The sequence below is a fragment of the Nymphaea colorata genome, chromosome 3 (genome assembly GCF_008831285.2).
Source record: "Nymphaea colorata isolate Beijing-Zhang1983 chromosome 3, ASM883128v2, whole genome shotgun sequence".
Lineage (NCBI taxonomy): Eukaryota > Viridiplantae > Streptophyta > Magnoliopsida > Nymphaeales > Nymphaeaceae > Nymphaea > Nymphaea colorata.
Window position 1 is genome coordinate 28,415,911 of NC_045140.1, and position 22,240 is coordinate 28,438,150.

General features: G+C 50.0%; 1 protein-coding gene across 1 annotated transcript; it reads left to right on the forward strand.

Moving 5' to 3' along the window:
• Nucleotides 1-858: 858 nt before the first annotated feature.
• On the forward strand, nt 859-8,236 carry LOC126409878 (uncharacterized; the record flags this gene model as incomplete). Its single annotated transcript, XM_050076584.1, has 1 exon — nt 859-8,236. A coding segment is annotated over exon 1 (5,301 nt), but the record flags the coding sequence as incomplete, so codon positions are not given.
• Nucleotides 8,237-22,240: the final 14,004 nt, after the last annotated feature.

Genomic DNA, 22,240 nt, shown 5'->3' on the forward strand with positions numbered 1-22,240 from the left:
GGCCCAGCTGACCGACCTAGCCACACATGCCCAGTGGACCGAGACTGAGTTGGAGGAGTTTTCAGCCCCAAGCCGACCATTTCAGGCCGAGACGGAGTGATTACAGCATTACGGGTCAGTCGGAGCGGTTTTGACAGGATCCCGTCTTAGGACCCGATCCAAATCCAGCGTTTTTAGTAGGAACCGGTTTCATTTTTAGTTATGTTTCAGTTTTGTACCGACCCGGTTCGAGACATAGACCGAACCGAGTCATGCTACACTTTAAATAGTGTCTTTGTGAAGTTAACCCTAAGTTGTTAATGATTTTTGGACAAAGTTTCTAATAGAAACAGGTTTCTCTTCACCCGCGCGTTTCTTGCGCCTCCATCTTCTTCTTCCTCCCCATTTCTGTGTGAAACATCTGAGGTTCTTCTCCAGCCTCCTCAGATTCATCAATGGCGGATTGGCAACCCGACATTATCCCACACCCTCCGCTGGTTTTCTCTACTAGGAGGTGAAACGAAGCAAGCAGCCGGCGGGTTGTCTTCTTCATCGTCTACCCGAGCAGAAGCAAAGGTGAATGCCGTGCGGACTCCTCAGCCACAGGGGTGTCGAGAGGCGTCATCCACCATCCGGAAGGCATTCTCCAGCCTTCGCGCAATGCCTACACGGCGGTGTGAAGATCTGAGATGCATTTGATCGTCCGTTCAGCAGAAATACAGCTAAGTGTGTTTTTCCAGCGTCATTTCCTCTTGTAGTGACTGTAAATCGCCTCCCCAATTCGTTTGTATGCCGTGGGATCCTTCTGGAATCCGTGAGGATGATCTGACGAAGGATCGAAGCGAAGGAGAATGGGTTTGGGGGTCGTTTGGAGGATGATCGAGCCTCTTTTTGAGCATTCGGTTGAAACAGGCCTACCACAGCCAGTCTCAATCCGAGCTTAAATCGAAGGGTCAATCGGCCATAACTTTTGGGGATTTTGATACTGTTCGCTTCCCACCGAACCAAGCTTTCTATAGGAAGTGGAATCGCGTCAATCCATTCAGTATTGAGTGAGTTACGAGCTTGAGAAGTCGGAGTAGGTTCTGTCACGCAATTCCGCCGACCAGTTCCTGTTTCCGGCGACATTTCCGGCGATCCAACCGTTGGATCTTCACGATTCCGGTGCCATTAGATTCCCAACATCCCTGAGATCATCTCCACCAAATTTGACGTCGATCGGACTGTAGATGGCGTTTCTGGAGGCGACGGTCTGAATCTGGCGGGAATCGGCGGCGAGCATCCCTGTTTCTCCGCCACAGGCGGCTGTAACCCAATATTCGCTTAGAACATTGGGAATGCAGCATCACCGGGTGATCTATTAACTTTAGCTTGTTCCAAATTTAATTATCTGTCGATTGCAAGTGGTTTCATCTCTTGATTTGATCGCATTGAGGCGGAGTGGCGATTTGAAGACCTGTGGCTGTTCTTCTGCACGACGGCTCTTCCTGAAACAGGCGACAGAACTACAGCGACTTTGAGGGATCAACGACTGGGGTCTAGACAGCTCAGATTCAGCTCAAATTTGGAGCGTCTACTCCTTGGCTAGTGGTCTTGCTACAGTCCAAATTTCAGGATTTTTGGAGGTGTCTATGAATTGTTATGATTTTTCCATCGGAGACCTCTCCAGCAGTCCTGAAGCTGTTCTGCGCCTGATACATTTCTGAACGAAGGACAGAACGTGCGCGATTTTCAGAGCTCAACGACCTGGCCTTAAACTCGTCGGATTTGGCTCAAACTTGGAGCGTCCACTCCTGAGGATGTCTACTTGTTGCTGACCAAGTTTGGGGATTTTTGGAGACTCCTGTGATTTGCTACGAATTTTAGACTGGAGGCCACTCCCTGCCAGCGCCTGAACCTGTCTTCTTCGTTTTCCAGAACAGAGGCCAAGCCTCGACGCTACCCCGATCTCGTTTTCTTCGATATTGGGGAAACGAGTATCTCTGGTGATTTCAGCTCCTTGAATCCCTTGTTTTCCTTTGATTATATCCTGGATTTGATCGTGCTTGCACTTGTTTTGGCGGAGCATACCCCTGCTGCAACGAGGATGGGCTGCAACCTGTTAGCATAGACTGCAACAGTCCGTGAGCCGCAACCTTGGAGTTGAAGGGTGCTCGTCGACACCAGTTCGACGCCTGCTTCCCCCTTAACAGCATACAAAGAGGGGTTTAGATCGCATCTTGTGAGGCATTTCATACTTTGGCTCTGTTGTTCGATTACTGTTTTGCTGTAACAGTAATCCGTGCTTCCCTTGTTGCTGAGGTGAACCGTGAGCCATCAAGCGACCGGTGAGTTGGGGTCGTGGAGCTTGCTGTCCAGCTTGGGCGAGGAGGCATTTGCTGAGTACCGAGGCTTAGTTTCTGGTTTTCCAGCCTCGGTGGATAGCTCGGACTAGCTCCGAGGTGGTTTGTACCCTGTCCCACTATAGCACGGGGAGGGTGTTCTTGCTTACAAACCCGCCTACACGGCGCGCGGCATAGTGAGGTCCTCGGAGGCTCGTTCAGCCGACGACACACCTCCTTGCGGCTTGGCCACCTAGGGGTTGAGGGTGTGGTTTGTGCGCTTAGGCATGTATGTTTTTGATGAATGCTTGGATGTGAATGTGGTTGAGTGAGGTGAGCGTTTAAGTTGTATCGTCGCGGTTGTATTAAGCCTTGAGCCCCTTGGCATTCTTGTAGTAGGATTGGCTATTTGGGTTCGGGAAACACTCTTGTAATTCTGTCCTAACTTGGGAAATTAAGCCGGGGTTGCTGTCCGGCAGGGAAAGAGTGTAAAGTCTTCTTAATACTTAGCCTATTCGGAGCCTGCCCCAAGAGATCTTGGGAAGGGAGTTCGGCATTCGGCAGCGAGCTTAGGCAGTCCTAGCCGGGTTCCCACCAGTTTGGTATCAGAGCACCTTGGGGCTGATTGAGCAGCTATGGCAAAGAAGAAGAACACAAGAGTTGAGCAACAGGAAATGGAATTGGGCGTCGAAGATGCAGCCACCGAATCAGTTCATGAGGGCAGCGGAAGGAATGAATCAAACCGAGAAAAGTTCTCACGGATAGAAACCGAACTTGAGGAAATGAGAGTAAGAATGAGTCGGCAAGACCAGCCATCACGTGTGGAAGAGAGGTTGTCTCGCTTTGAGGAAGCTATGATTCGTATGACTGATAACTTCACGCAAATAAGTCACCAATTGGGTTTCTTAACCGGCCGAATGAATAAAATGGACCAATTGTCAGAAAGTATAGAAGGGCTAAATCAAAGAATGGACCGTATGGAAAGATCCGTTAATCATGGGCACAACCGAGAAGATAAGGGAAAAGGACCTTATGAAGAGCCTCACACATCATATCAAGCTCCCAAAGAGCATGCCGCATCGAGTTTTGGAGGGATTAAAATTGGAAAAGATAATCAAGTTCCACCCAAAACCAATGAAGCTCACATGGGAAATAAAAAGACCATGGGAGTTAACATGGCAACTTGTTCCAAACCACTGGTAGACAATGATTTTGAAGAAATTTCAGATGAAGATAGTGAGAGAATCGGACAAAGAAGTGAGAAAAAGAGGGGCCAAAGGAACATAGAACCCAGATCCAACATTCGGGTTGACTTTCCTAAGTTTGATGGCAAAAACGCCCAAGATTGGGTGATTAAAGCGGAGCAATACTTTGAGTGCCAAGAAGTTAGGGAAGACAAAAAAATTACAACGGCCATGATCTACTTTGAAGGGGCAGCTATGAGGTGGTATCGGTCGTACAAGAGGAAAAACCCGGTCATGGTATGGGAAACATTTTCAAATGCATTACTCGCTCGCTTTGGAGTCTCGTCATATACTAACTATCATGTGGAGCTCATCAACATGAAACAAATCACTACCGTGGAGGAGTTTCAAGGTCGATTTGAGGACATGTCATGTATGGTTGGAGATTGGCCCGAACCCGCACTCATAGGTGCATTCATGTCGGGATTGAGAGAGGATATTAGAATTGAGATGCTATCCGAGGAACATGTAGACTTAGACAGTTGCTTTGCAAGGGCACGAGTTATGGAGGAAAAGCTCCTCAAACGGGCAGCGTATGAGAAATTCTCTAAGACCGGAGGATTCAACCAAAACAAAGGGAATTTCAACAGGCCTACTCCTAAACCACAGCCACAAGGGTTTCCAAAGAGGGATACACGTCCAGCCGTTAGGGACAATGTTCCGGTTCGTTACATCACCGCTAAGGAGAGGGATGAAAGGTTCAAAGCCGGGCTATGTGTGTCATGTGAGGAAAAGTGGTTCAAGGGACACAAATGTAAGAGGTTTCAGCTAATGGTGGTTGTAGAGGATGAGGACGAAGTTGAGGTTTCAATCCCAGTTGAGGAAGAGCAACCAGTAGAACAAGAGTGCCCAACGGAAATTGAGAAGGTGGATGGGGTTCTTCACTCCATGAGGGACCCAAACCGTCCTAAAGCAATGCGTGTTCTTGGAACCATTCAAGGGCACAGAGTCACAATCTTGCTAGATTCGGGAGCAACTCATAATTTTATGAGTTTAGAAACGGCCAAGGATAGCGGATGCACATTGGAAGATCAAGCACCACTCACGGTCTTGGTAGGAGATGGAACAAGGCTACCTTGCGTCCACATTTGCCGAAACATGGATATAACCGTGCAAGGGATCCCATACAAGATAGATGTCTTAGTTCTTCCGATAAAAGGGATGGACCTTGTTCTTGGTGTTGATTGGTTAGAGACACTTGGGGGAATCTACTGGGATTTCTCCAAAATGAAGATGAGATTTGAGAGGGAAGGAGGAGATCAAGTGACACTCGAAGGAATCCAGCCCAACTTGGAACCGAAGGCAGCCATCAAGGCTCTCGTAGCTCAACAGCCAGCCCTCTGGCTGATATCGTTAGCCACTGATGTACCTCCAAAAGGGACAGAGACCGAAGTCATTCCCAAGGAAGTTCAGCAAGTATTGGATGGTTTTGAAGATGTCTTTTCTGAACCTAAAGGGTTACCTCCTCCAAGATCATACGATCACAGGATCGTCCTATCAAACGGGGCAGAACCGGTAAATGTTAGGCCTTATCGTTATGGGTTTACACAGAAAACGGAGATAGAGAGATTGGTAAAAGAAATGATTGAAGGGGGAATCATTCGCCCGAGTAGCAGTCCCTTCTCCTCTCCTGTTTTGTTAGTCAAAAAGAAGGATGAAACTTGGAGATTTTGTGTTGATTATCGGGCACTTAACGAAGTCACGATTAAGGACCGCCACCCTATACCCGTCATTGACGAACTCCTTGATGAATTGGCGGGCGCTTCCATTTTCTCCAAGCTTGACTTAAGGGCTGGTTACCATCAGATACGCATGGATAAGCATGACGTACCCAAGACTGCATTTAGAACTCACGATGGGCATTATGAGTTCTTGGTCATGCCCTTCGGATTAACCAACGCCCCGGCTACATTCCAACGACGTATGAATGATATTTTCAGACCACATCTGAGGGATTTCATTCTAGTTTTCTTCGATGACATTCTGGTTTACAGTCGATCATTAGAGCACCACATTGTCCACTTAAGGAAGACACTACAAATTTTGAGGCAGAATGAACTCTTTGCAAAAGCTTCTAAGTGCAGTTTCGGTCAAGAATCAATCGGCTATTTGGGACACATAGTGTCCAAGGAAGGTGTTAGAGCTGATCCAGAAAAGCTCCATGCCATGGAGCAATGGCCTTTGCCAAAAGACCCGAGAGGAATGAGAGGATTTCTAGGTCTTACTGGTTACTATCGAAGGTTTATTCAAGGCTATGGATCTATAGCCTCCCCTTTGACGAAAATGTTGAAGAAAGGGGAGTTCACCTGGACGGATCACTCAAGGGAAGCATTCGTAAAGCTTAAGGCAGCAATGTTAGCCGCGCCCGTGCTAACCTTGCCAGATTTTTCACTTGATTTCGTGGTGGAGACGGACGCAAGCGACGTTGGTGTTGGGGCTGTCCTCAGCCAAAAGGGCCACCCAATAGCCTACATGTCCAAGGCTCTCACCCATAGGGCAAAGTCATTATCCACATATGAAAATGAGTTATTTGCCATCGTGTTGGCCGTGGAGAAATGGAGGCCCTACCTCATCGGGCGCAAATTCATTGTGAGAACGGATCATAGTAGTTTAAGGTATATGCTCAAACAAAGGGTCTCAACGCCTACTCAACAAAGATGGCTCGCCAAGCTATTGGGTTACGATTTTACAATCGAATACAAGAAAGGAACCGAAAACTCGGCGGCTGATTCGTTATCGAGACTTGGAGAGCAATTTCTAACCTTGTCCGTTCTGGAAACCGATTTGTGGCAGCGATTGGTCATTGAGCAAGAGGCTGATGAAGGTTTGAGACTACTTAGAGCATCGGTTCAGCAGAATCCGGGATCAATCCCAAACCATGGCATGAAGGGGAACGTGCTTTACCGAAAGGGCAAAGCTGTGGTACCACGCGGTTCCTCCCTCAAAAAGGAGCTCCTATCACACTTTCATTGTTCAACCACCGCAGGTCACGAAGGCGTGGCCAAAACGCTTGCAAGGATCAAAACCCAATTTTGGTGGGAAGGTCTAAAAGGAGAAGTCAAAGAGTTTGTGAGGAGTTGTCAGATTTGCCAAAGGGAAAAGTATGAAGCAACCAAGCCACCCGGGCTGATGCACCCATTGCCAATACCTACAAAACCTTGGGCTGATGTATCAATGGATTTTATTGATGCAATGCCACGTTCGGAAGGAAAGGAAGCGGTGTTTGTAGTGGTGGACAGATTGACGAAATATGGGCATTTTGCCCCTCTTCCAAGACACTACAATGGGCCGTTGGTTGCCGGGATATACCAAGACTATGTCGGCAAACTTCATGGAATGCCGAGCACTATCGTTTGTGATAGGGATTCGATATTCCTTAGTGCGTTTTGGCGCGAGTATATGCGCATGGCGGGGACTTCATTGCATTTCAGTACAGCCCACCACCCGCAAACCGATGGGCAAAGCGAGGTGGTGAACAGGACACTAGAGACCTATCTGCGTTGTTTCGCGGGGGAACGACCGAACACTTGGGTTCGGTATCTTGCTTGGGCAGAATGGTCCTACAACACTAGTCTCCATTCCGGGACTAGTATCACTCCCTACGAGGCACTGTATGGGTGTCCTCCTCCACTCATTCCAAACTATGAAGTAGGGACAGCTCAAGATGATGAGGTGGACTGCACACTCCGTAATCGGGATGAGATCTTGACAGTTTTGAGGCAGCATATCGTAAGAGCCCAGAATCGAATGAAACAAACATATGATAAAGGCCGCAAAGATCGAGAGTTCAAGGTTGGGGACATGGCATGGTTGAAGAGGCTACCTATGCGACAAAAATCGTTGCTTGGACAGCCTTATTCCAAACTTTTACCCCGTTATTATGGGCCATTCCGGGTCTTGCAAAGAGTTGGCAAAGGAGCCTACAGGTTAGCACTACCACCCACCGCATTAGTCCATCCGGTCTTCCATGTAACTAGACTCAAGCCGCATTTTGGTCAGTTGCCAGAACTTATTGAACCTTTGCCAGATTTTCGGCCTAGACCGTATAGGATACTTCGTCACCGGCACCTGCAGAGAGAGGGGCGTCAGAGACATGAGGTTTTAGTTGAGTGGGACGGCCCAGATTCAGGTACATCATGGGAGCTATATGACAGGATTGTCCAGGATTTCCCAACTACTAGAGCTTGGGGACAAGCTCAGTCTCAGCGTGGTGGATCTGATACGGAACTCCCTAGGACTAGGCCGGGACTAGCCTTGATTGCTGCCGAATCCCATCAACTACCACAGGCCGATAGCGCTAAGCTTGTCTGCGCGAACCCTTTGTCGCCAGATGGGCATGAGAGACTTGGTAAGGGTGAGACTTGGCCACTGAGTGTAAGGGGCAGAGAGGCTTTACTAACTGTGAATGGTGCAGCTTGTAGCGCTAATAACGCCACACAAGGCCTAACGTCACACCAGGTAATCGTCGGAGGCATGCCACTGCCGGCCACAGGCGCAGCACAACTCCGGGGCACGGCCGAGCGCACAGCCGAGGGACATCGCCGACTACCGGGCATCGAGGACGCAGACGGGTGCCGCGCGCAGGAGAGCGTCGACGCTGGAGGTCACCTGGAGCATTGTGAGGTTGTAGCGAGCGAGGACGCTATCAGAGTGCACAGCGGAAACCTTAGAGAGGCTAACGAGCGGGCACCACCATCACCACTAGCAGCAGCAGCACTCGGGCGGGTGGCCGATCCTTGTTCCGAGGGTATCACGCACGGAGGTCATTCCAGCGAGGACAGCATTTTTCTTAGGGAGGCTAGCCGATGCAGTGAGCTGGAGTTGTCCGGGCCCAGCTGACCGACCTAGCCACACATGCCCAGTGGACCGAGACTGAGTTGGAGGAGTTTTCAGCCCCAAGCCGACCATTTCAGGCCGAGACGGAGTGATTACAGCATTACGGGTCAGTCGGAGCGGTTTTGACAGGATCCCGTCTTAGGACCCGATCCAAATCCAGCGTTTTTAGTAGGAACCGGTTTCATTTTTAGTTATGTTTCAGTTTTGTACCGACCCGGTTCGAGACATAGACCGAACCGAGTCATGCTACACTTTAAATAGTGTCTTTGTGAAGTTAACCCTAAGTTGTTAATGATTTTTGGACAAAGTTTCTAATAGAAACAGGTTTCTCTTCACCCGCGCGTTTCTTGCGCCTCCATCTTCTTCTTCCTCCCCATTTCTGTGTGAAACATCTGAGGTTCTTCTCCAGCCTCCTCAGATTCATCAATGGCGGATTGGCAACCCGACATTATCCCACACCCTCCGCTGGTTTTCTCTACTAGGAGGTGAAACGAAGCAAGCAGCCGGCGGGTTGTCTTCTTCATCGTCTACCCGAGCAGAAGCAAAGGTGAATGCCGTGCGGACTCCTCAGCCACAGGGGTGTCGAGAGGCGTCATCCACCATCCGGAAGGCATTCTCCAGCCTTCGCGCAATGCCTACACGGCGGTGTGAAGATCTGAGATGCATTTGATCGTCCGTTCAGCAGAAATACAGCTAAGTGTGTTTTTCCAGCGTCATTTCCTCTTGTAGTGACTGTAAATCGCCTCCCCAATTCGTTTGTATGCCGTGGGATCCTTCTGGAATCCGTGAGGATGATCTGAAGAAGGATCGAAGCGAAGGAGAATGGGTTTGGGGGTCGTTTGGAGGATGATCGAGCCTCTTTTTGAGCATTCGGTTGAAACAGGCCTACCACAGCCAGTCTCAATCCGAGCTTAAATCGAAGGGTCAATCGGCCATAACTTTTGGGGATTTTGATACTGTTCGCTTCCCACCGAACCAAGCTTTCTATAGGAAGTGGAATCGCGTCAATCCGTTCAGTATTGAGTGAGTTACGAGCTTGAGAAGTCGGAGTAGGTTCTGTCACGCATTCCGCCGACCAGTTCCTGTTTCCGGCGACATTTCCGGCGATCCAACCGTTGGATCTTCACGATTCCGGTGCCATTAGATTCCCAACATCCCTGAGATCATCTCCACCAAATTTGACGTCGATCGGACTGTAGATGGCGTTTCTGGAGGCGACGGTCTGAATCTGGCGGGAATCGGCGGCGAGCATCCCTGTTTCTCCGCCACAGGCGGCTGTAACCCAATATTCGCTTAGAACATTGGGAATGCAGCATCACCGGGTGATCTATTAACTTTAGCTTGTTCCAAATTTAATTATCTGTCGATTGCAAGTGGTTTCATCTCTTGATTTGATCGCATTGAGGCGGAGTGGCGATTTGAAGACCTGTGGCTGTTCTTCTGCACGACGGCTCTTCCTGAAACAGGCGACAGAACTACAGCGACTTTGAGGGATCAACGACTGGGGTCTAGACAGCTCAGATTCAGCTCAAATTTGGAGCGTCTACTCCTTGGCTAGTGGTCTTGCTACAGTCCAAATTTCAGGATTTTTGGAGGTGTCTATGAATTGTTATGATTTTTCCATCGGAGACCTCTCCAGCAGTCCTGAAGCTGTTCTGCGCCTGATACATTTCTGAACGAAGGACAGAACGTGCGCGATTTTCAGAGCTCAACGACCTGGCCTTAAACTCGTCGGATTTGGCTCAAACTTGGAGCGTCCACTCCTGAGGATGTCTACTTGTTGCTGACCAAGTTTGGGGATTTTTGGAGACTCCTGTGATTTGCTACGAATTTTAGACTGGAGGCCACTCCCTGCCAGCGCCTGAACCTGTCTTCTTCGTTTTCCAGAACAGAGGCCAAGCCTCGACGCTACCCCGATCTCGTTTTCTTCGATATTGGGGAAACGAGTATCTCTGGTGATTTCAGCTCCTTGAATCCCTTGTTTTCCTTTGATTATATCCTGGATTTGATCGTGCTTGCACTTGTTTTGGCGGAGCATACCCCTGCTGCAACGAGGATGGGCTGCAACCTGTTAGCATAGACTGCAACAGTCCGTGAGCCGCAACCTTGGAGTTGAAGGGTGCTCGTCGACACCAGTTCGACGCCTGCTTCCCCCTTAACAGCATACAAAGAGGGGTTTAGATCGCATCTTGTGAGGCATTTCATACTTTGGCTCTGTTGTTCGATTACTGTTTTGCTGTAACAGTAATCCGTGCTTCCCTTGTTGCTGAGGTGAACCGTGAGCCATCAAGCGACCGGTGAGTTGGGGTCGTGGAGCTTGCTGTCCAGCTTGGGCGAGGAGGCATTTGCTGAGTACCGAGGCTTAGTTTCTGGTTTTCCAGCCTCGGTGGATAGCTCGGACTAGCTCCGAGGTGGTTTGTACCCTGTCCCACTATAGCACGGGGAGGGTGTTCTTGCTTACAAACCCGCCTACACGGCGCGCGGCATAGTGAGGTCCTCGGAGGCTCGTTCAGCCGACGACACACCTCCTTGCGGCTTGGCCACCTAGGGGTTGAGGGTGTGGTTTGTGCGCTTAGGCATGTATGTTTTTGATGAATGCTTGGATGTGAATGTGGTTGAGTGAGGTGAGCGTTTAAGTTGTATCGTCGCGGTTGTATTAAGCCTTGAGCCCCTTGGCATTCTTGTAGTAGGATTGGCTATTTGGGTTCGGGAAACACTCTTGTAATTCTGTCCTAACTTGGGAAATTAAGCCGGGGTTGCTGTCCGGCAGGGAAAGAGTGTAAAGTCTTCTTAATACTTAGCCTATTCGGAGCCTGCCCCAAGAGATCTTGGGAAGGGAGTTCGGCATTCGGCAGCGAGCTTAGGCAGTCCTAGCCGGGTTCCCACCAGACACGTTGCATAGCACCTGCCAAACAAAGGCCTTGACAGCAGTCGGAGGCCGAGAAGAAGGCAGTCGCACCGCGTGGACTACAAATGGCCCAGGCAAAACCGGACGCAGGAGAAGCTGAAAAGACAGCTACGGAAGCACGCGGAACCAAGAAAAAATGGCCGCTCGCAGTGAAGAAAGGGCACACGAGGGACGGCAGCAAGGTCGAAGGGTGTTGTTACGGACCTACCCAGCGGTCCAGACCCAGTTGAGACCGAGCCCGCCGAATCTAGCAGAAGGAAGCGCAAGGCTTCTGATATTGGAGCTCGTTCTCTTCAATGTATTAAGGCCAGTCCCAGGAAGAGTCAAGAAGCACCAGAGATAGTTGCAGCGGGAGGAGTGGGAGGAGCAACTAGGTCGTCAACGGTGCTCAAACAGGTCCAGTCTCAGGGTGACACAGGTTCCAAGGTTAGACTCGCCGAGCTAGAATCGTCCCAGCCAAACGAGTCCACTTCACGCGACCCTTGAGACGTCCTAAGATCCAAGTCTTAGGTAAACGGCTCGGTCAAACCTGACCGAGCTCTTGAGTCAACACACCGAAGTGAGGGCGGGTCCCCTCACAAGGTCCCCACCCTGGGTTCAAAAGATCCAGGGGCTCGAACCTTACCTTTGCGCGTGGGCACTAGGCCCGTTTTGCTTTATGAATAACAAGTAAATAAAGTTAGTCTTAGGCTTGTTAATAGTAGGATTCGAGGTAGGAACCTAGCCTAGCGGGTTGTGCTTGGCGTTTTGGATTTGGGGTCTTGGGTAGAGAGTGAGATCTGGATTGTAGACTCGCTCAAATAGGATTAGTATAAATACTTTTGGATCATTGTAATTCGTATCAAAGATTAAGGAATTGAAAGCATTTTGCGCAAGGCGCTCTTTCTCCTCCGTGCGAGGTTTGGCTCCCCCTCCTCATTCTCGAGGAACTCTGAATCAGAAATCAAAGCACAGCCCTTGCTCGTGAGTGCAAGCTTGTGCCCTCTCATCCCCTCGCGCCCCCTTCCCACCGTGGCGTTTCTTCCTCTCTTGAAGCACTTGAAGCACCGGCGGTGAACCAGCCAACGCTCAAGTTGGACGGCTTGCGGCGGATCTTCTTCCTCACCGGCTGAGATCCCTCCCTTGTCCACGGCATCATCCCCCTTCAAAGCGTATTTCAGCAAAGTTCAGCGCCTTCTTCACGGTCACGGTGAGGCTGAGAGGCTGTTCTGGCAGCAGGGAAGATTGAATCCATTTCTGGATTCAATATCGACGGCAGTAAAGAACTCGTGACCCGAGGCGTGAAGGACGACATTGCCCTTGCTCCGGTGAAAGCTGTAGTGAAGACGACGAGGACACCTTGGTCAATTTGGGAGGCGTCGCTCAAACCGTGCCACCGGTCGCATCAAGCTCGAACCCACTCGACTTCGGTTGAACCAGGTAAGTCTAATCTTGTCCCTTGCCTCTGCCACGTGTCCTCCATCCGAGCCATCTCCCTCAACCCGAAAACCAGTTATTTCCTAAGAGTTCCACTTCGAGTAAGTTTAGGAAAGTGCCCCCCTAGTTCGTAGGATCCACCTCGCCACCTCATCCCACTTTACTTGTTGCTCGGTCTTCCCCTTAGTCGCATGTAGTTGTGGCCGCACATCTTGCCACGTGTCACCATCTCAAGCCTCACGACTCAGCCCTTCCTCCACCTCGTCAAGTCACTTCTCCATTGAGTACTCGCGTCTTGCCACCTCTCCCTTGCCTTTTTTCCCCACTTAGCGCACCTCTCCCCCAACTCGGCCCCTCTTCCTAAACTTTAGGAAAAGCACCCGAGGACTCGTTCCTCCCTTGGCTGTCTCTCCACCTCGCCCAACCGCAGCTAGTCTCCACCCTTGATCTGTCCACGTGTCTCCATCTCCCCTTCTTCGAAGTCCACTAAGCTACATCGTGTAGCTATCTCCCCTTTTTCCCGATTCTAGTCTAGGTTCATCCCCCTTCTCTTTAGGAAAGCATTTCACCTTTCCCTTGTTGATAGGCATTCCCTTAGCGCACTCTAGCTGACCCGTTCATCTTGCCAAGTGGCGAGCATCCAGGCCTTCACCTACTCGACCTAACCCACTTGGTCCTAACCCAGCTAAACCTTAACCGGACTTACCCAGTCGACCTCTTCTAGGTCTTAACCCAAGTAGACTGAACCCGACCTGACCTAGCCTAGTAGGAACTCGGTCAAACCCGAGGCACCTTAGGTTGAACCCAATTGACTCGAGTTTATCTCGAGTGTCCCATTGACCAGACCCAACCGAGCTCATTTGTGATCTCTCTTCATCTCCAACCAGCTCGCTAAGTCCCAACACCCGAGCCTTACCTTAGCTCTGCTTCCTCTAGCCTACCCTAGCCTTTAACCTCACTTCGCTTAACCAGCCTACCCGTAGAGCTCTGCCCGTCCAAGCTAACCCGACCTTAGCTAGGGACTAGGAACAGCCGGAGACGCTAGCCGCTCGCTAGCCGTCGTCGGCCAGCCCCTCGGCCACCCGCGCCGTCGTCGGCATTCCTTGTCGATAACCGTGGCCGAGCCACTTCCAGCGCCAGGTAGGTAGGCACTGCCGCAAGGCTTTCGCCCCCCTCGGCCGCGCCGCATCCCGCAGGCGCATCTCAGGCGACAGGCGGTCGCCTCCTCCTTCCGTCAGCACCGCGGCATCCAGCCCGCGTCTCAGGTGACAGGTGGTCGCACAACCTCGTCGGCACTCTGTCTGTCTGCCCGGTCGACAGTAAGCTCGTCTAGGCTACTCGTCCGCAGGTTCGCCCACAACAGCAGCCGATTGTTCTCGGCAGTGCACTGCCCGTCAGTACCGACAGCAGGCGGCTGTCTCGGCCAGCAGTCTGTCCACGTCGTCCGACAGCAGGAGGCTGTCCAGGCCGCGCGCTTCACGCCGGCCCGTGAGCTGCAATACCCGGGGCTTAGGTATTCTACCCCGTGGTCTCTCGGCACAGCCAAGGCAGCGCCTTGGTCGGTAACGCTCTCCAGCCTTTGTAGATTCGGGGAGGGTGTTCATTCTGTTTTTGCACTAGGATTTCATCTAGTTTATTTAATTTGTTGTTTTAGCCCAGGCTTCGGCCAAGCTCCTCACTGTGGCACCTCGAGGGTCTTATTGCCCGAGACACGGTCGCAAGGAGCAGACCTACCCATTTACTTTCGTTGGGTGTGGTTTGTCCGTTAGAAGTGGTTTGCATGGTTTGGTGTGTTTGTGAGTGAGTTGAGAGTAATCTTTGTATCGCTTGCGTTTGTACTAGCCTGTAACCCCTGTAGTTGTTTGTAATAGGTTATTCCTTAGTTAGGTTGGGAAACTTAACCCTGTGTAACTTTATCCTAGGGGTTGTGCGCCGGGGTTTGTCCGGCCGGGTAGATTAATTGTACTAAATTTTATTTAGGAATTTTGGTTTTTAGGTAGTACTCAAGTCGGTCTTGGCAGTAGGAGCGTCTTGGTTAGGAAATTCTGGCCTAATCGGGACGAGTCCTAACAATTGGTATCAGAGCCAACTTGAGACTAGAACTGTCAGTTTGAGCACCCGACCTACAAAAAAAAAAAGTCAGCTTCAGAAGGTACTTCAAACGGCAGAAATTCAGAGGTATCAGTTTCGGGTTTTCTTGTCAGGGTATTTCGGGTTTCTAAGTCGTTAGAAAAGTAAAGGTTTCACGACTTCCAGCATTATATTGCGTAAGTTCTAGGCTTCGCTTGCTCGAATTTAGCAAGTGTGGGGTTGTACACAACGTACACCCGAGGGCAGCTAAGCTCGAGGCTCGTCGTCGAGACACCAGGCGGGTGTGACGATTTAGGCTTTTTAAAGCCCGGCCGAGAGCGAGGTGAGATTGCCTAGGCGCTAAGGCGTAGCGCGGCTTTAGACGGGCCAACCCGTCTCCCTTGCCTTAGGACTCACGCGCGGCAGCTCAAGCAGTGGCAGCGGCAGCGTGACAGAGTCGACAGTCTAGGTTAGATTAAGAGTGGCAGTTGTGTCAGACTTTGGATTTCAGTTAGGTTAGTTTTTGAGTTCGCAAGTTAAAATGGGAAAATCAAAAAAGAATGTTAACTCAGATGAGCCCGTGCTTGAGGAGAACCCTCATGACACTCCCGAAGAGGCTCAGCCATCACAGAGAGGCCAAGTGCCCGACTATGCTTTAGGACGCATCCTAAGCATAGAAAAAGAATTATTACAGATGCGTACCGACATGGCTAAGGTAGAGAACTTGAGAAAGAAAGAAATGGACCGTCAAAATGCAGATAGACAAAAAGAAATGGATGAGATACGGACCATGTTCCGTCAAATGTCTACCGCCCAAACGCAGGCCATAGTCGCGGAAAGGACCACTCAGGGTCCGAATGCACAGAGAGGGAAAGGTTTGTTAGCAGTACCTGGCTATCAAACCGACACTGAGATCAATCCCAACAACATATCTCATGTTGGGACAAGCACAGAAGGGGGTAGGCTCATGCGTCCCCCACAAGACAGGTACCAACAAGAGCCCTATAGCGAATACTACAGGACTCCTCGTGGCCCACGGATAGGCCAAACTCTTCAAAACCCAATGTACGAATTATCTGATGGTGAAGATGAATCACCCCTTCGCCCAAGGAGAACTCGAAGAGAACCAACTCGTCTAGAAGAAAGACGTACACCATCCGTCAAGTACGACTTTCCAAAATTCAACGGAGAGCACCTCAGAGAGTGGTTATTCATGGCTGAACGCTTCTTCATGTGCCATCGTATTCCACAAGAAGAATGGATAGAAATCGCTACAGCCAACATGACTGGCGAAGCGACCACCCACTATCTTTGGTTTGAGCACAAAACAGTCGATCCCACTTGGGAAAAGTACAAGGCTAGTTTGCAGCTTCACTTTGGAGAGTCCACGTTCATCGATTATGACGAGGACCTCAAAAATCTAGTCCAAACTTCGAACGTGCCCACCTATCAAAAGCAGTTCGAAAGACTAGCTAGCATGGTACAATGGCCCGAGAAGGCTCTAATCGGAGCATTCAAAGGAGGCCTTAGAAGCGATATCAAACGCGAGATGAAGATACATCGTTTCGATCATCTCGAAGAATGCTTCGCTATGGCCCGACTGTATGAAGAGCGAATTGAAGAGAGAAAAGAGGAAAAGCGAGAGAAAAAGGCTCGCAGGGCTGACAAACAGAGGAAGAAACCTTCCTTCTCCTCTGCTTCTCGAACCAAATTCAGAGAGAACAAAGGAAGGGAATTAGTTCCCTACAACAGAGGGAACGAGTTCAGGCCACACCCACGTCCAGGCCGTGAACTACCTACCCGTTACTTGTCCCCTAAACAAATTGAAGAATACAGGAAGAAAGGCCTGTGTTTCAGATGTGAGGGCAAGTGGGAAAAAAATCACCAGTGCAAAGCACTTTTTAATATAGTGGTGATTGATGAGCCAGAGACCAGCTCTAGCTCCGAAAGCGATTCCTCCTCCAGTTCTGAGTCAAGCTCCTCGTCTGATGAGGAAATCCTAGTTAGAAGAAAAGGCAAGAAAATTGAGCCTAAAGAAACGCATCAAGAAGAGACATCGACCAAAGAAGAGAAATCAGAAGAGGTCGAATCTCTTCATTCAATTCAAGACCCCCATAAGGCAAATGCCATGCGTGTTTTTGGTCGTATTAATGGCCAAAAAGTCTTAATATTGCTCGACAGCGGAGCCACCAACAACTTCCTTACAGAGGAAGCCGCTGAAAGGTGTAGAATCACACTCACCGAGAGCAACCCACAAACTATCATCGTGGGAGGGGGACTAAGGCTCAAGTGCATTCACGAAGGAAAAGGCCTTGACGTGTCCATTAAAAAGAAAACTTTTAAAGTTGACTGCCTCGTCATTCCGCTTGAAGGAGTCGACTTAATTTTGGGCATGCCCTGGTTTCTAACATGGAAAGATATTCATTGGGATGTAAAGAACTTCTCTATGACTTTCATCCCTGAAGGAGAAGAGGAATCGATAACGATTCAGGGACTCGCCAGCTCTACGCGTCCCAAAACAGCACTAAGGTCCATCCAACATGACCAACCAGCGTGTTGGGTTCTTACAATGGCAACGGATGTACCTTTCTCCGAAGAGAAGGTGGAAGAACCAATTCCACCTATGATTCAATCGGTCTTAAACCGATTTCCAGAGATTTTTGATGAGCCCAAAGGCCTACCGCCAAAAAGGGCTTACGATCATCGAATCGTCCTTGCACAAGGTGCAGAGCCTGTCAACGTCAGGCCATACCGGTATGGGCACAGCCAGAAGGCGGAAATCGAACGCTTAGTCAAAGAGATGCTCGAAAGCGGCATCATCCGACCGAGTTGCAGCCCTTTTTCTTCACCCGTCCTATTAGTGAAGAAAAAAGACAACACTTGGCGGTTCTGTATAGATTACAGAGCGTTAAACGAGGTGACCGTTAAGGATCGGCACCCCATACCCGTCATTGACGAGCTACTAGATGAGTTAGCCGGCGCTACTATTTTCTCAAAGATAGATCTCAGAGCCGGATATCATCAAATTCGAATGTTTGACGAAGATGTATTGAAAACTGCGTTCAGAACACACGACGGGCATTATGAATTTTTAGTAATGCCCTTTGGATTAACGAATGCGCCAGCAACATTCCAACGGTGCATGAATGATGTGTTCAGAGCACACCTCAGAGATTTCATCCTCGTATTTTTCGATGATATTCTCATTTATAGCAAAGATGAAGAGCAACATCAACGCCATCTGGAAATTACTCTAGACATCTTGAAGGAGCATCATCTCTTCGCGAAGATGTCCAAATGCAGTTTTGGACAGTCTTCAATCGGATACCTCGGACACATTGTGTCTCGAGATGGGGTTCGGGCAGACCCCGAAAAGTTGCAAGCCATGGAGAAATGGCCACTGCCCAAGGACCTCAAGAGTCTGCGAGGTTTCCTAGGATTGACTGGGTATTACAGACGATTTATCCAGGGGTATGGAATCATTGCGCAACCCCTTACCCAGATGCTGAAAAAGGGATCCTTCTCGTGGACTGAGAAGTCAAGAGATGCCTTTGAGAAGCTAAAGGCAGCTCTGATGTCCGCCCCGGTACTAACTCTACCCGATTTTACAAAGACATTCACCATCGAAACGGACGCTTGTGAAGTCGGAGTAGGAGCGGTACTTGGGCAAGATAACCACCCCATTGCCTACATGTCAAAGGCCTTAACCAGCAGGGCCAAACCTCTTTCTACATACGAGAAAGAGCTACTCGCTATTGTTATGGCAGTGGAGAAATGGCGTCCATATCTGATTGGACGCAAATTTACGGTCAGGACCGACCAAAATAGCTTAAAGTATATGCTCAAACAACGCGTGTCAACCCCTACCCAGCAAAGATGGCTAGCAAAGCTATTGGGGTATGATTTCGAAATTGAGTATAAAAAAGGTCCTGAAAACAAGGCGGCTGATTCACTTTCCCGCTTGGCTGAACAATTGATGACATTGTCAGTAGTGGAAACGGATATTTGGGATCGGTTAGCAAACGAACAGCAGAATGATGAATCGCTGAGGCTAATCAAAGCTTCGATCCAGCAAAACCCGGGTTCCATTCCCTTCTACTCAGTCAAGGGAAACATTTTGTATAGGAAGGACAAGGCAGTAGTCCCTCCTATCTCTGAGCTTAAGCAGGAATTCCTGCATCATTTTCATGACACTCCAGCCGCAGGTCATGAAGGGGTCGCCAAGACCTTAAGCCGCATCAAAGCTCAGTTTTGGTGGAAAGGTATGAAGGCTGAAGTACAGGCCTATGTAAAGAAGTGTGTAGTGTGCCAGCGAGAGAAGTATGAGGCAATCAAGCCTCCAGGCCATTTGAATCCTCTCCCGGTACCTACAAAACCGTGGACCGACGTCACGATGGATTTCATCGATGCCATGCCTCGATCAGAAGGAAAAGAGGCAGTATTAGTAGTGGTCGATCGGCTCACGAAATATAGCCACTTCGCACCTTTACCACGGTTATATCAAGGGCCCCTCGTGGCCAACGTCTACCATGAGTATATAGGAAAGTTGCATGGAATGCCACAGTCCGTCGTCTGCGACCGGGACTCAATTTTTCTAAGTGCATTCTGGCAAGAATACATGAAGAACATGGGGACGAAACTAAATTTCAGTACCGCCCACCACCCTCAAACAGATGGGCAGAGTGAGATAGTGAACCGGTCCTTGGAGACCTACTTACGTTGCTTTGCGGGTGAACGACCAGCCACTTGGGTGAAATACCTACCCTGGGCAGAATGGTCGTATAATACAAGTCTGCACTCGTCGACAGGCATGACCCCTTACGAGGGCGTATATGGTTTTCCCCCTCCATCGATTCCACACTACGAAGGAGGTACTGCAAAAGACGACAGTGTTGACTGCGAATTGCGCACAAGGGAAGAAGTATTAGAATCCCTAAAACAGAACATTGTGAAAGCGCAAAACCGTATGAAGCAGGTATACGACAAAGGCAGGAAGGATCGGGAATTTGAGGTGGGTGACTACGTGTGGCTTAAGAGACTGCCTCTTAAGCAGAAATCCTTGATGGGTCAGCCGTATTCCAAACTGCTGCCTCGTTATTATGGACCTTATCCAGTGGTTCAAAAGGTTGGGAAGGCCGCCTACAGACTTGGCCTCCCCAGAACAGCATTGGTGCACCCTGTATTTCATGTTACGAGGCTGAAGCCTCATCAAGGGGATGTACCAACACTAATAGAGCAGGTCCCGGATAACTTGCCTACTCCCTATCGCATTCTCAAACATAGGTATGTCCAAAGACAAGGGAGGATGAGGCACGAGGTACTTGTGGAATGGGAAGGACCCGACAGGGGTACTTCTTGGGAAGAATTTGGGTCGATTGTTCATCGCTTCCCCTCTTCAAGCGCTCGAGGACAAGCGCAAGGTAGGGAGGGGGAATCTGTTACGGACCTACCCAGCGGTCCAGACCCAGTTGAGACCGAGCCCGCCGAATCTAGCAGAAGGAAGCGCAAGGCTTCTGATATTGGAGCTCGTTCTCTTCAATGTATTAAGGCCAGTCCCAGGAAGAGTCAAGAAGCACCAGAGATAGTTGCAGCGGGAGGAGTGGGAGGAGCAACTAGGTCGTCAACGGTGCTCAAACAGGTCCAGTCTCAGGGTGACACAGGTTCCAAGGTTAGACTCGCCGAGCTAGAATCGTCCCAGCCAAACGAGTCCACTTCACGCGACCCTTGAGACGTCCTAAGATCCAAGTCTTAGGTAAACGGCTCGGTCAAACCTGACCGAGCTCTTGAGTCAACACACCGAAGTGAGGGCGGGTCCCCTCACAAGGTCCCCACCCTGGGTTCAAAAGATCCAGGGGCTCGAACCTTACCTTTGCGCGTGGGCACTAGGCCCGTTTTGCTTTATGAATAACAAGTAAATAAAGTTAGTCTTAGGCTTGTTAATAGTAGGATTCGAGGTAGGAACCTAGCCTAGCGGGTTGTGCTTGGCGTTTTGGATTTGGGGTCTTGGGTAGAGAGTGAGATCTGGATTGTAGACTCGCTCAAATAGGATTAGTATAAATACTTTTGGATCATTGTAATTCGTATCAAAGATTAAGGAATTGAAAGCATTTTGCGCAAGGCGCTCTTTCTCCTCCGTGCGAGGTTTGGCTCCCCCTCCTCATTCTCGAGGAACTCTGAATCAGAAATCAAAGCACAGCCCTTGCTCGTGAGTGCAAGCTTGTGCCCTCTCATCCCCTCGCGCCCCCTTCCCACCGTGGCGTTTCTTCCTCTCTTGAAGCACTTGAAGCACCGGCGGTGAACCAGCCAACGCTCAAGTTGGACGGCTTGCGGCGGATCTTCTTCCTCACCGGCTGAGATCCCTCCCTTGTCCACGGCATCATCCCCCTTCAAAGCGTATTTCAGCAAAGTTCAGCGCCTTCTTCACGGTCACGGTGAGGCTGAGAGGCTGTTCTGGCAGCAGGGAAGATTGAATCCATTTCTGGATTCAATATCGACGGCAGTAAAGAACTCGTGACCCGAGGCGTGAAGGACGACATTGCCCTTGCTCCGGTGAAAGCTGTAGTGAAGACGACGAGGACACCTTGGTCAATTTGGGAGGCGTCGCTCAAACCGTGCCACCGGTCGCATCAAGCTCGAACCCACTCGACTTCGGTTGAACCAGGTAAGTCTAATCTTGTCCCTTGCCTCTGCCACGTGTCCTCCATCCGAGCCATCTCCCTCAACCCGAAAACCAGTTATTTCCTAAGAGTTCCACTTCGAGTAAGTTTAGGAAAGTGCCCCCCTAGTTCGTAGGATCCACCTCGCCACCTCATCCCACTTTACTTGTTGCTCGGTCTTCCCCTTAGTCGCATGTAGTTGTGGCCGCACATCTTGCCACGTGTCACCATCTCAAGCCTCACGACTCAGCCCTTCCTCCACCTCGTCAAGTCACTTCTCCATTGAGTACTCGCGTCTTGCCACCTCTCCCTTGCCTTTTTTCCCCACTTAGCGCACCTCTCCCCCAACTCGCGCCCCTCTTCCTAAACTTTAGGAAAAGCACCCGAGGACTCGTTCCTCCCTTGGCTGTCTCTCCACCTCGCCCAACCGCAGCTAGTCTCCACCCTTGATCTGTCCACGTGTCTCCATCTCCCCTTCTTCGAAGTCCACTAAGCTACATCGTGTAGCTATCTCCCCTTTTTCCCGATTCTAGTCTAGGTTCATCCCCCTTCTCTTTAGGAAAGCATTTCACCTTTCCCTTGTTGATAGGCATTCCCTTAGCGCACTCTAGCTGACCCGTTCATCTTGCCAAGTGGCGAGCATCCAGGCCTTCACCTACTCGACCTAACCCACTTGGTCCTAACCCAGCTAAACCTTAACCGGACTTACCCAGTCGACCTCTTCTAGGTCTTAACCCAAGTAGACTGAACCCGACCTGACCTAGCCTAGTAGGAACTCGGTCAAACCCGAGGCACCTTAGGTTGAACCCA